Source organism: Myotis lucifugus, unplaced genomic scaffold (genome assembly GCF_000147115.1).
Source record: "Myotis lucifugus unplaced genomic scaffold, Myoluc2.0 scaffold_138, whole genome shotgun sequence".
In the NCBI taxonomy this organism is placed as follows: domain Eukaryota; kingdom Metazoa; phylum Chordata; class Mammalia; order Chiroptera; family Vespertilionidae; genus Myotis; species Myotis lucifugus.
Genome location: NW_005871186.1, coordinates 28,547 through 42,111, shown reverse-complemented (window position 1 = coordinate 42,111; position 13,565 = coordinate 28,547). Strand labels below are relative to the sequence as shown.

At 53.1% G+C, this 13,565-nt stretch overlaps 1 protein-coding gene across 1 annotated transcript in view; it reads left to right on the top strand.

The window, feature by feature from the left end:
- Positions 1 to 13,565, top strand: part of LOC111827149 (rho guanine nucleotide exchange factor 17-like) — a 51,338-nt gene that overhangs the window by 22,385 nt on the left and 15,388 nt on the right. The window contains exon 3 of the mRNA XM_023758756.1: positions 12,489 to 12,632. Coding sequence (XP_023614524.1) covers positions 12,489 to 12,632 — 144 coding nt within the window. The remainder of the gene's footprint in view (positions 1 to 12,488; positions 12,633 to 13,565) is intronic.

The window sequence follows — 13,565 nt, the reverse complement described above, 5'->3', positions numbered from 1 at the left end:
CAACAACCAGCTCCCAGGGCCCCTCCTCTCAGGGCTTTCCACCAGGCTGTTGTCCAGGGAGGAGGCAGAGAGGGCCTCCTGCCCCTGGGGGACTGGAGGGGTTGGAGGTGGAATAGGGAGGAGGTCAGACCCAACTGATTTCTCGTGTGTTTTCCAAAGGAGAAAATGGAAAAGGCACAAAGTGCTGCCAGCAAATGCTACTCTGTTATCCCACGGACAGTGGAGGGTCAGAGGTGGTCACCTGGGTTGGGACAAGGGACCTCCCCCAGAAAGCCTCTCCCAACCTCTCACTGGAGAACCACCCCATAGAAGAGTCTAAAACCAGAGGATTTAGAATGGGAGCTGGGAGATCCTAAGATCTCCACCATCCATTTCTAAGGCCATCCAGGGACTATGGGGCCCAGCCCAGCTTGGGCTTTCTCCCAAGCAGACCTGCCCATGGTGGAAGGAGCTACCATGGCACCATTGGAGAGGGTGAGATCCTTGGTCTGGGGGTAGCAAGCAAGGGCTGCTGGGGGAGGCCAGCCCGGGTCCGGGGCTGGCCCAGTCAACCTCTGATATGACTTGCCTTCTAAGGTTCTGTGGTTTTTCATAACAGCCAGTATTTATTGAGAACTCTTCGTTCCAGGCACTGTGCTCAGTAAATCCTATTTTCTATTATAAAGATGAGGAAACTGAGGCACAGATGTGGGCTTCCTGGAGGGCGGAACAGCCATCAGTACAGGGTGGTCTCTGGCTTTGCCCTCCTTTTCCCAGGGGCCCAGCCCACTGTTAAATTCTGGTGTATGGCGTTTTGCCTCCAGCCTTTTCTCCTTGCAAGTACATATGGGTGTATATTTCATAATGCTGAGATGATACAGCATGTATGTTTCATGCTTATTTCATTTATTATTACACGGAACATTTCTCCTTGGCATTTTAGCTCCCTCAGTGTTGTGACGAAGGCAGGTGCTGTGGGCGTCCTCCTTGGGCCTCCTGGGGCTGGGAGTCTGGGCTGCTATCTGGGTTACTCCCTTGGGCTGGAAGGCCCTCCTTCTCCTTCACTGTGGAATAGATGTGGACATTCTGCCTCCTCGGCCACTGGAGGAGTCTGCTGTGAGACTTGGAGCAGGCTCTACCCTGCACCCACCATCCTCTTGTGTAAAGCAGGAGGCTTCACTCGAGGTTCAAATAAATACCTGTAAGCAGCACCTGGGAGCCCCTCAAGAAAGATTCACGCCTATTTGGTATGTCATTTGCTCTCTTCCTTGTACTCAGGTACAGGTTCGCGCTTTTACCCAGGTTCCCACAGCCGGTCAGTGGCAGAGGGGGTTTTGAGCCCCACCACCTCTTCAGTCCTGAGAACCTGGGCAAGTTACAGCTTTTCACTGAGCCTTGGTTTCCTCACTGAGTTGCTGTGAGGATCTGACTCGATAGGCCATTCAAGCCTTTAGTACAGCAGCTCTCAACCTGTGGGTCGCGACCCCTTTGGTGGTCGAACGACCCTTTCACAGGGGTCGCCTAAGACCATTGGAAAACACATATATAATTACATATTGTTTTTGTGATTAATCACTAAGCTTTAATTATGTTCAATTTGTAACAATGAAAATACATCCTGCATATCAGATATTTACATTACGATTCATAACAGTAGCAAAATTACAGTTATGAAGTAGCAACAAAAATAATTTTATAGTTGGGGTCACCACAACATGAGGAACTGTATTAACGGGTTGCGGCATTAGGAAGGTTGAGAACCACTGCTTTAGTAGATTGTGAAGTGCTGGGTGGTGCCATTTACTGGCTACATTGCAACCGTAAGCCTAGAGAGACTGAGGCTTCAAGACTGCAACTCCAGAAGCCCAAGGTGCTCAGAGGAGGAGGGGAGTTGGCAGATCTGAGTTAACAGGACAGCTTCCTGGAAGACGTGGCTCCCACTCTGGGGCCTCGGGAGAGTCGAGTCTAGACCTGCTCAAGCTGACCTTCAGCTGTGAATCTTGTGCAACACACACACGCACATATGACTTGCTGCCTGGCACTCAGGCTGGACAGTAGTTGCTGATAGAGAGCAACAAGGCTTAGGAGCTGAGGCTGCCTCCGATCGGCCCAGGGCAGAGACCACTTCTGCCAGCATGGTCCAGGCCCAGTGACACCCTGGAGGCTGGGTGGAGGGATCTGGGCAAGGCATGGTCACTGTCGCTGGTCATCTCCACCATCCTAGACTTGCCTCGTATGATAGGAGGGGGGCTTCCCTGGGCTCTGGGTTGGGCCAGGGTCACCAAGGCTCACTGCAGGGCCAGAGTGGCTGACTGATGGATGGAACTTGCTCCCCTCTGGGAATGTCCCCGGGTCGTAGGATAGGGGAGGGGCAGAGAAGATGGGGGCCACACTGCCTCTCAGCTGGCTGGTCCCCTTTGGACAAACTATAGTGGAAGAGACCCAAAGGCCTGGATCTACCCTCAGGTCTCTGCCTGCTGCCCTGGGGGGTCACGAGACTCCTCTCTGGACCTCGGTGCCCATATGTAAAATGGAAAGGAATCTTCAAGAGAGGATTGAACACGGACATTCCAACCTTGCTCTGTGCATTCATTACACTGATACTTGCTGTCATCCATGCACTAATTCGCAAATATGTATGTACCAAAGCTCCTACTGTGAGCCAGACGATGCTGAAGTCTTTGAGCTCGAAGGGGAGGGAGCACCTCTGCCTTGTTATGTCAGTATCCAGGCTTAGGACAGAGGTCAGGTTACTAGGTTAGTAGGAGCTGATAACACTTCAATCTCCCCTGGGCCTTTGGTGGTGTCTGAGTAGAATTTCTCACACCTGGAAAGTGGGGAAAATGGCCTCTTGTGGCTGGGTTGGGGGGGAGGGGGTTTGAGACCCCAGGACTACAGCTACAGCTCAGACAGGCCCTGCCTCCCTCCTCCCTGCCTCTTAGCTCCCTGGGGCTCTGGCCTGAGGCTGGCCTGGCTTTTCCCAGGGTGCCTGGCCCATAGCCCAGTGACTCATCTTCCGCTCTAGCGGCGGGACACCCCATCCCACCCCAACAACACACACTCAAATGTAGCTCTCACCCCCTCCCCCCAGCTTGTGCCTGTGTCCGAGGGAGGGAAGGAGAGGACAGAAGGGGCTGGACACAGACACTGGATAACTTCCGTTCTCACGATCCCTCACCCCAGCCTCCCTGCAGGCTGAAGAACTGGGTGGTGGCAAGGGAAGGAGCCCTCCTTTGCAGAGCACCTACTGTGCAGTAGGTGTTCGCCCTCATTTTTCAAGTCAGGAAATAGGCTGAAGGGAAGTGATGTTTGTAGCAGCAAGAAGGTAGTGGTACTGGTCCCAAACCGCATGGGCCCGATTCGCTGTGCAGTGTTCTGTGATGAGCAAAGTTTCTGTGCTTGCTTCAGCAGCACATATATGATAGCCAAGTTTAAACGTTTTGAATGAAATAACTTTTAGCACTGGGAGGGGAAGACTCTGGAAGCTGGCTGATCCACAAGTTCTGATCCAGAGCTGGGACCGCAGGCCAGACCGCTATTGTGGGCAGAAGTGGTGGGTGCATTTCCTGGGAGCTAAGGTTGCCACATTTAGCAAATCCTACCTCGAGACTTTATCAGATTCCCAGTGGCATCTCTTCCTCCCCTCAAGGGTGGGGCAACTTGCCCCCTGACTCAGCTGTGGGGCCTAGAAGAGCTGGGTTCGTTTTTTTCAGCTGTAAAATGGACGTGATAGTCCCAGCCTCTGGGGCCCTGGAGGTGAAGCTCTGCAGAGCTCACTAGCTCATCGGGAGATGTTTTCATATCTATTGGGATCTGTCTATCCGTCCACCCTCTCCCCCCCCCCCCCCCATTCCTGCTTCCGGCCATTATCACGACGTTAAGAAACTTCTCCTTCCCAGGTTGGAAGATCCAGCTGTATCTTCTTGAACATAAGGGGAGGGGGCAGGGGAGAGGAAAGAAAAAAGAAAGGGGGGGAAACCCACTTGTAAAAAAACACATGTTAAAATCAAACCCATGCACCATAGCCCCTGCCAGGCGGGCCTCTGCTGCCACCTGTGGGACATCGGGTAGAATTTCAGTTTCCGGAGCCCCAGCTTCCTCACTAAAGCCTGGATCCGGGCAGGGAAATCAGGGGGGAGGGTCAGGCTGTCCATCTCCCATCTCTGAGCATGGCCTCGTTGACCCGCCTCCCTCAGGGAGCGGTGGGGAAGTTAGCATCCACGTGAGCCCCTCCCCCCTCACTATTCACGGAGGGGGAAACTGAATCCCAGAGTGGGGAGCAACTTGGTGAAAGTCACAGAGCAAGTCAGTCCATCAGCTGATACGTATTGTGCACCTACTGTATGTCTGGGCCACGGCTGTGAACACGGAGAGAGCAGGTCTTTGCCTTTACTGACCTTGTAGCGGTGCTGGGGAGGCAGACACAGCGCCCTCCCTCCTAGTTCATCTCGCTATTCCCAGTCATCCGGGAAGAGAATCCAGCCCACCACCACCTGTGCCAGGTGCTCGGGGTTGGCTTGACTCCTCATTTATGTGCTCTGTTACCGTGGTGAAATCGCTCAGGCCTCTCGGTGTGCTGGGTGTAGAATCAAATTCCACATCAGACTTCATTACCTCAGGCAAGTAGCTTCAGTTCCGGGCGCCTTTGTTTACTCGCCTGTAAAGGCCGTGATAGTAATACGTAGCTCAGAGGATTGGTATTAGGATTAAATGAGCATTAAAGAGGCTGGGCTGAAATCACCTTCTAGGCATCCTCCCTCACAAATCTGACATTCCTGCTGGCATTTGGGCGGAACCTCACCTGGGCTGTCAGCTGGAATACCCCACACACGGCCTCTGCATGTGGCCTGGACTTCCTCACAACGTGGCAGCTGGGTTCCAAGAATGAGAGACTTGCCCCAGCTGGTTTGGCTCAGTGGATAGAGCGTCGGCCCTCGAACTGAAGGGTCCGGGGTTCGATTCTGGTCAGGGGCAAGTACCTTGGTTGCAGGTTCCCTGGCCCTGGCCTGGGTGCATGTGGGAGGCAACCAACCAGTGTGTCTCTCTCACATCGATGTTTCTCTCTGTTCCTCCCTCTCCCTTCCACTCTCTAAAAATCAATGGAAAAATATCCTCGGGTGAGGATATATATTTTTTAAAAAGATGAGAAACTCGAGAGAGCAATGTGGAAATACAGTAAAACCTCGATATGACGACTAACTCGGGCAAGGGGCTATCTGTTAAAGCTGAAAGTCCATTACATAATAAAGTAGGTTTTCCGAATGCATATGTTAAAAATTTGACAAATTCGTTAGTTTACCTGTTTTTACTTATGTAGACATGTTCGTGTAATTAAAATTAATATTTATGCCCGGCCAGCGTGGCTCAGTGGTTGAGCGTCAATGTATGAACCAGGAGGTCATGGTTTGATTCCCGGTCAGGGCACATGCCTGGATTGTGGACCCAATCCCCAGTGTGGGGCGTGCAGAAGGCAGCCGATCCATGATTCTCCCTCATCATTGTTGTCTCTTCTCTCTCGCTCCTCTCTTCCTCTCTGAAATCAATAAAAATATGTACTTTTTAAAATTAAGTATTTATGAAAAGTTTAATTTCACAGACAAGTTTTCTGTATGTATTACAGTAATTTTAAATTTATGCTGAATAGGTCTAGTAAAAGCATGCATTCACCAGTCATCTCAAGTAAACCACTGCACACGGCTGGGCGTGGCTTAGCGCATGTCAGAACATCAGCCCCCACTGTTAAAATCGCTGTAGAAAGTCACACCATACAACGAGGGAGCCAGTTACCACAAGGGGCCTGGTGTGATCACCTGCTAATAATTTGCTCAACATTGTTTATGAGCGGTGACTCTTGGATTTAAATATGTAGACTATAGTTATACATATGTAATATTTAATGTCAGCGAAATTACTACAGTGTTTTTTCCAACTTTTGGCCTATTCGCTAAAAATTTGTTAAAAATAACAGTGAATTAATAACCAAAAAACCTGTTAAGTTAGTGATAAGCAAATCTTGGTTAGTAGCATTTTTAAATTAACAGGGTGTTAATTTTCACATGACATACGGATGAGAAATTTTGTCTGTTAAATCTGAAATTTGTTAAATCGAGGTCCGCAAAATCAAGAGTTGACTGTACATGGCATTTGTGTGGCCTGGCTTTGGATATCACAGAGTATCCCTCTGCTGTCCTCTGTTGGCCATGGCAGTCGCAAAGGTCCATCCAGTTTCAAGGAGAGGGGACTTAACCCTCATCGCTCTGTGGGAAGAGGGCCAGCGCCTCACTGTCAGAAGAGCATGTGGGGTGGGAAATGTGATAGCTCGCCGAGAAATGCAGTCTGCCGCACCTCCCTGGGATGATTAGGGACTATTTATCAATGAAATAATAACTCAGTCAATGAAATGAGAGTGATGTAAAGTACTTAGCTCCTGCCTGGCACGCAGTAAGATTTAGTAAACAGGAGTTGTAGCTATTTTGGGTTATTATTGGAGTGGTCCCTTCATTTTCCAACTCTGCCACAGAACTGCACGGACCATCACAGACAGACAGGCTGTGCACCAGACCAGCGGTCGCCAACCGGTGGTCCGCGGACGGCTGCACTAGACCACTGACGGGCATACACAGACACATGGATGTGTCCCAGGGGACCCATGTGGTGTCAGTCATAGCCGCACCTCCAAGTGCACGCAGAGGCCCACCTAAGCAGGGCAGTGGCCCTTGGACAGGAAGGACCTGAGGCTCCTGAGGCACTTGATCTCTCCTTTCTATCCCCAAAGCTCATTCCACAGAATTCTGGGGCCTACCCGGAACAGCCAGTCCCAGGGGAGCCTGTGGCTTGGACACTGCCCTTGCAGCTGCCTATGAAGCCTGGGAACTCTATGGAGCCTCGAGAGACTCTTCCTTCCAGAAGGGAGGTTGCGCAGGGGACAGGCTATGACGTGGGACTGCCTGGGGAAGAGAGGGAAGAAGAGGGAAGGGGTCTCAGGAACAAATGGAGACACGGAGGCCCCAGGAGGGGAAGAATCTGGTTCCAGTCACATCATGAGTACATGGTAGAGCCAGAATTTGAGCCCCAGCTCTCTTGTTCAAGTTGGCCCTCAATCTTTATACCAAGAAGTCCCTCTTTTGGAACCTTTGTCTCATTGATGAAGCTAAGGACATGAGTGGCCATCAGTGAAATGGATGGCCCATTAGATTGCGAACATCCGGTACTGACTCTGTGTCCATGGACACCCGTGGGGTCAGGACCGTCAGGTGGTCCGTGTGGACGACTAGCCAGGGCTCGGTTCCCAGCAAAGAGGGTCTCCGCATGGCTCATGGGCGGCATTTTGTCTCCCACCAAAACCACCTGTGTCAGGAGCACCTGCTGGGTCACTGTCTCAACACAAATGAGGCTGAGCTGAGTGCATGAGGCCAGGGGAGGTGGAGGGGGTTCTCCCAGGAGGTGGTGGGTTTAACAATATGGGGCCTATAAAAAACAAGCCCAGCTAGCGTGGCTCAGCGGCTTGTCTGCCTCTGAACACACCCTCATGTTGAGCGTCAGCCTGTGATGCACCCAAGTGTTGCCGGGGCTGCTGGTTCGATTCTGGGGTCAGGGCACCTGCCTAGGTTACGGGTTGATCCCCGGTCTCCAGAGTGGCGAAGGCAGCGGATCGATGTTTCTCTCTCTTCTTCTTCCCCTCCCCCCTCTCTCCTCCTCTCCCCTTTCTTCTCTCTAAGCATATCCTCTGGTGAAGAGGCAGCCACTGGTCTCTTTCCCTTTCCAGTAAGGTGACCCCCCTGAACCTTAAATGGGGAGTAACAGTACCCAACCATCCTTTGATATTGGGGTGATTTGGGGATTAAAGGAGCCAGCCAGGGTTTGGAAAGCCCTGGGATGCCTGGCACCTGATAATGTTCAAACAGCATTAGTGGTGGTGAGAATGCTAAGATTATGGAGCTCCCAGTGTTCCAGTTTGGGTGGCCCCGGAACCCAGACTCTCCTGGCAAATATTTCTATAGAGCCACGCAGATGTGAAGGCTAGACGGGACCCTTGCTTCAGAGCCTGCATTTCTCCTTCATAACCTGCACTGCACTTGTCATTTCTTTTTCAATTCCTTCACAGACTGTTGTGCTCAGCAGGCACAGTCCTCTTTTCTTACCTTTAATCCCTAGCACAGTGCTTGGTACCTAGAAGGTACTCAATACATATTTATTGAACTAGTCAACAAAGGAATAAAATAAAACTCAGTGAACTACTATTGAAATATGTATCTGTGCCTCCATTCATTTGTCATTTCATTCATCATTCTGTTCACCAGTCCATTTATTTACTCCTCTATCATCATTCCATCCTTCCACTTATTCAGCCATTCATTATCCATCCATTTGTCCTTCCATATGTCCTTTCTCATCATTGGGTCCCCAATCGGTCGAGCACCAGCTGTAAGACCAAGTGGCCCCAAGTGGGTAGTGTCCTAGTGCAGGGTGGGGGTGTGTTCAGAGGCAGGCAAGCAAGGTTTGGGGCTTCTGTCGGAGATGAGGAAGCGATCAGCAGACCTGGTGGAGGTAGGGAGGGTTAGGTATTTCTCAGGGCTGGCACATGGTAGGGGGAAGGGGTGTATGTGTTGTGGTGGGGTGTGAGGTGTGGAGACCTTTACCAAGCACCTCATACACTTATAAAAACTGTTCTGAGCCAGACTCACCCAAACAACTGCAGGGACCCAAAAGGAAAAATCAGTGCCTGAAACAGGAGCTCAGAGGAACAACAGAACCAGACCTACACAAGGTGTTCCCTAGCCCCACCTCAGATCCCTCACCTGACAGCCTCCAGGCTCCAGTGCCGCGATATGGACACCCTGGACATCCTAATTACACAGCTGTGTGTTCCTGGTCCTTCTATCAGCTTCCTTTCATAGTCTCACCCACCCCTTTGTTGCCATGGCAACAGGCTGGGATCTAATTAGCCATCTTTAATGAAACAGCAGCAAGCAGTGCCTTTGGCACCAATCCCCACCCCCTTCTCCAGGCTGGGCGCCCACATATCTTTAGATTTCTTGACCTCAGGACCTTGTTCAAACCCTGCCTCCTATAGGAAGCCCTCCCTGTACCCCCGAGGCAGCAGTGACTCCCTCTGCTGAGCCTTCTGAGTGTGGTCTGAGAGCTCCTAGATACCAGCCAGAGTGGATTTATTGCTGCAGGGCCAGGCCTGCTGGAGCTGTTGAGGGAATGGATACACCTCACTTACGAGCCCAAGCTATGCCTCCCGCCACCCCCCCCAACTACTCAGGAAATGAGGCCCTATACAGCTGGAGAGGGTCAGGTGGGGGAAAGGGTGTTCTGAATGGAAGCTAATGGTGGATTAAATAGCTATAATGATCGAGCAGTGGACCAGCATGCTGGTATAGGATTATTTTTGGTTCCTGGCTGTTTGGATTAGATCAAGAGGTGTGTCCATCCTCCTTGCTCAAACCGTAACTCAGTCAGTTGGCCTGGCTGTCCCAGTGTCTGCCCCCTGTGTCCAGCCCTGAGAGGAGAGGGAGGAGGAGCAGGCCTCACCCCCGGGAAGCCCACAGTCCATCCCACTGGGAGGGTAAGAGGCAGAGGACTCACTGGTTTTCTTGGTCCAAACTGGAGGCAGAGGAGGACCCTTGTTCCTGCCTCCCAGGGGCAGATGGGGCTGGGCAAGAACCCACTCCCAGAGCAGGATGTGCTGACCAGACAGGCTGTAGGTGCTGAAGTTCATGCTGCCAGTGCACAGATTGCTAGGCCCCACTCCAGAGTTTTAGATCAGTAAGTAGGGGTTGGGGGAGCTGAGAATTCCTAATATATTTCCAGGAGGCATGAAGCTCTTGGTCCAGGGACCACACTTGGAGAACGACTGCAGAGTGGGACCAGAAGGGCAGTTTGTACAGAGCACACGCTCATGCCTTCATTCATTCTTTTAAAAAATATATATTTTTATTGATTTCAGAGGGGAAGGGAGAGGGAGAGAGAGATAGAAACTTCAAGGATGAGAGAGAATCATTGCTCGCCTGCCTCTTGCACACACAGACACACCCCCACCGGGGATTGAGCCTGCACCAGGGCATGTGCCCTGACTGGGAATTGAACCGTGACCTCCTGGTTCATAGGTCTATGCCAGTGATGGCGAACCTATGACACGCGAACTCATTTTTTTGTGGTTGATTTTTCTTTGTTAAATGGCATTTAAATATATAAAATAAATATCAAAAATATAAGTCTTTGTTTTACTATGGTTGCAAATATCAAAAAATTTCTATATGTGACACGGCACCAGAGTTAAGTTAGGGTTTTTCAAAATGCTGACACGCCGAGCTCAAAAGGTTCGCCATCACTGGTCTATGCTCAAGCACTGAGTTACGCCTGGCCAGGCCCTTCATTCATTCCTTCATTCAGCAGATTGAGTCAACAGTCACTGTGGGCCAGGCCCTCCTGGAACCTAGGGGAAACAGAGAAGTTCGCCCATCACTTATGTGGCACAAACTTAGCACTTGGCGGGCACCTCTCAGGTGTCAGGCTCTGCCGCCAAGTGCAGCCTCTGGGAGCATCCCCCACCTGTGGTGCTCCCTGCTTTGGGGTCTGCTGCCAGGTATGGGTCACACTGGTTCTCTCGGGGAATTCTCTGGTCCTGTTTTGACTATTGGCTACTTGGGAGCTGTCTATTGGGGAGTTAAATTTTTAGTGTTAGATATTTTGGACTCTGAGCTGGCCAGTGCTGCCAGAGCCTGAGTCCTGCCTTCTCAGGAGAGGATGAGGAATAATTCCCTTGGATGGGTTGGGGGTGGACTCACCCGGCTGAGGGCTGAACGGGGGGCGGGGAGACAGTGGGGCAGAGGGGGATAGGAGACTGAAAGGGCCAGCAGGAGAGGTTGAGCCTATACCATGGGGATGCCAGGGAAGGTTGTGGGCAGGAACTTCGGGCTGGCTTGCTGTGTGAGGAGAAGGGAAAAGGAAGAGTTAATGGGGGTTGTTTATTAGCCAGCGCTCTGTGCAGAGTGGGATGGCCCAGGGGTAAGCTACAGTTCCCAGGGATGGGCATCAATCTGGCAGTTGCTCAAATGTAAATTACAAACAGTGACACCTGGTTAAGAAAAACTGAGAATCTGAGAGCAAGTGCACCTGACCTAATCTGTGGATCAGGGAGGGCTTCCCTGAGGAGGTAACATTTGCACTAAGACAGTCTTAAAAGAAAAGAAAAAGTGCTCCCGAGGAGAGGGAAAAGGCCTGGGCCAAGCCCCTGAGTGAGGCAGGAGAGTCTGGTCTGCTTCTACAAGTTAAAACAGAAAGGATGAAGTTATTAAGCAGGGGCGGGAGGCGGTGGATGGAGAGAGTTCGGATGATGGAGTCAGGTCTCCACTGTGCAGGAAATCCAGCTACAGGCAGGTTTGAAGGAGGGAGTCAGTTGAGGGTTTGGTGAGCGTGGGAGCTCTCCGTACACAGGGAAGCATGAAGTCTGAAGCCAGCCAGAGCTGAGGCACAGCAAAGGGTTCCCCCCAGTCAGCTGCAGGGTGTACCAGCGGCCCCCTGGTGGGGGGTGGGAGCTGGTGCCAAACAAGTTCACCCCGCGCCCCCCTCCCCCGTCCTGGTTAAGGGGTCTGGGATAGGATCTGACTACCTGGGATTTGAGGGGGTGGTGGTGCGGGGTGTAAATGCCTGAGCCCCTCCCCGTGGGGGTGGGTTGTGGGGGGTGGAGAGGGGTAGGACTGAACTCTCTAGGACTATTTCCACTACAGGACACTGGTCGGCTGGCTGGGGTGGGAGGAGGGATACTAGGGGTGGGCCCTTTCCCTGGTAGCCCCTCTGTCAGGCTCGCCAGGGGAGGACAGTGTCCGTGCTCAGGCGTCTGTGTGCATCTCTAAATATGTCTGTGTCTGGCTATAGTAGTGTGAACATGGAAACACGTGTGCACCTGTGTGCTGCACAGGGTCGGGGTCATGCTTGTCAGGGTTTAGGTGTGTACAGGACTATGTTGATGTCTGTGCTCTTGGCTCTCACCCACGCGTGGGTACGAATCTAGGCAGGAGAGCAGGTGTCCATGTATGTGGCCTGTTCTGTGTAGGTATGTGATGCCCTGTGTGTGCCTCCGTGGGGACAGGTGTGGACAAAAAGTGCGTCACCGAGTGCACTCGCCTTTGCCCGTGGGCGTGCACCGACTTGTGTGTGCTCAGAGGTGATGTGTCCGCTGGACCGGAGAGACCCGGTTGGGCCGCGCTGTGCGTTTGGGGGGAGACGGGCCGCGCAGAGGGCGGGACTTCGCCCGCCACGCCCCACCCCCACCCCCGCCCCGGCCCCCTTCAGCCCCCCGGAGCCGAGCCGCTGGCGCCAGGCTCGCGGGCGCGTTGGCTGAGCTGTGGAGGTAACAGCGCCGCCGCCGCCCCGCCGCCGTAGCGATCAGATCGATGCTGGAACTGACGCTGTGACCGCACAGCGGCAGGGCCGAGCCCCCGGAGGGAGGGAGGGAGGGAGGGGCCCCGCCGACCCCGGCGTCCCCGCCCGCCCGGTGGCAGGTCGGCCGTATGCTGCAGATGGTGAAGACCCTGGCCCAGTTCACCATCGCGCTGGAAGACATGCGCGATCTGGGCCCGGCCGCCGCCTCCGGGGAGCCCGCCGAGAACAGCAGCGCAGACGCTGAGGAACCTGGGGAGGCCCAGGTACCGGGAGAGGGAGGGGCAGCCAGGCACTTGGGCCAAGGCCTAAAATCCATCTGACCCAGGACTGGGGGAGACATGGACAGATGCTGGGGCGAAGGACCGGGGGACATAGGATCAGACACATCAGCTGCCTGACCCGGGGGTTGGGGGCTCCGTGGCAAGGGATGGGGGCAGGGAGGATTGGAGGTATGTGAGGAGCCGGGGCAGCGGTGGTGTGGCTGCAGAGCACGGAGGGTTGGTGCCACCAGGATGCAAGCTTAGGATGGCAGAAGGGCTGGCAAACTCAGCTGGGATGGGAGGCCTGCACCCTGAGACCCAGCCTAGCGAGACCTAGTAGTGCTTCACACAGTGATATGGTCAGCAGTGAGCGACCCTGGCCTGGGTGGCCTGGGTCCACGGCTCAAGAAGGGGCCTGAGGGAGTCTGCAGGTGTGTGTATGTATGTGCTAGTATGTGTGTGTGTGTGCTAGTATGTGTGTGTACTAGTATGTGTGTATGTGTGTACTAGTATGTGTGTATGTATGTGCTGAGAGGGGAGAGGGCGCCCTGCCACTGCACCCACAGGCCCTGGAGGTGTCCCGCTGAGGTGTCCGTTCCTGGGTCAGCATGTGCTCCCTCCGGAGGAGAGGAGGCTTCAGGGGCTGTGTCCATGGCTTTGTGTGTCTGGGCCTGGATCCATCTGCTCTCCCAACTCCAGTGGGGGCTGTGGTTCTGTCTTCCTTCCTGTGCTATGTTGTATGTTTCTCTCTCCACTACCTCGTCTTTGGGCTGAAGGCCCTGGTTCTCAGCTGGGTGACTTGGCTGCATTTTTTGTCTCTTTGTGGAGTGTCTGGCCTTTATGGCTTCTCTCTGCATGCATGTGTCTCTGTCTTCATGCCCTGTTTATTGGGGCCTCGGGTTTGGGTCATGATGTCCCAGGCACACAGGTAGGAGG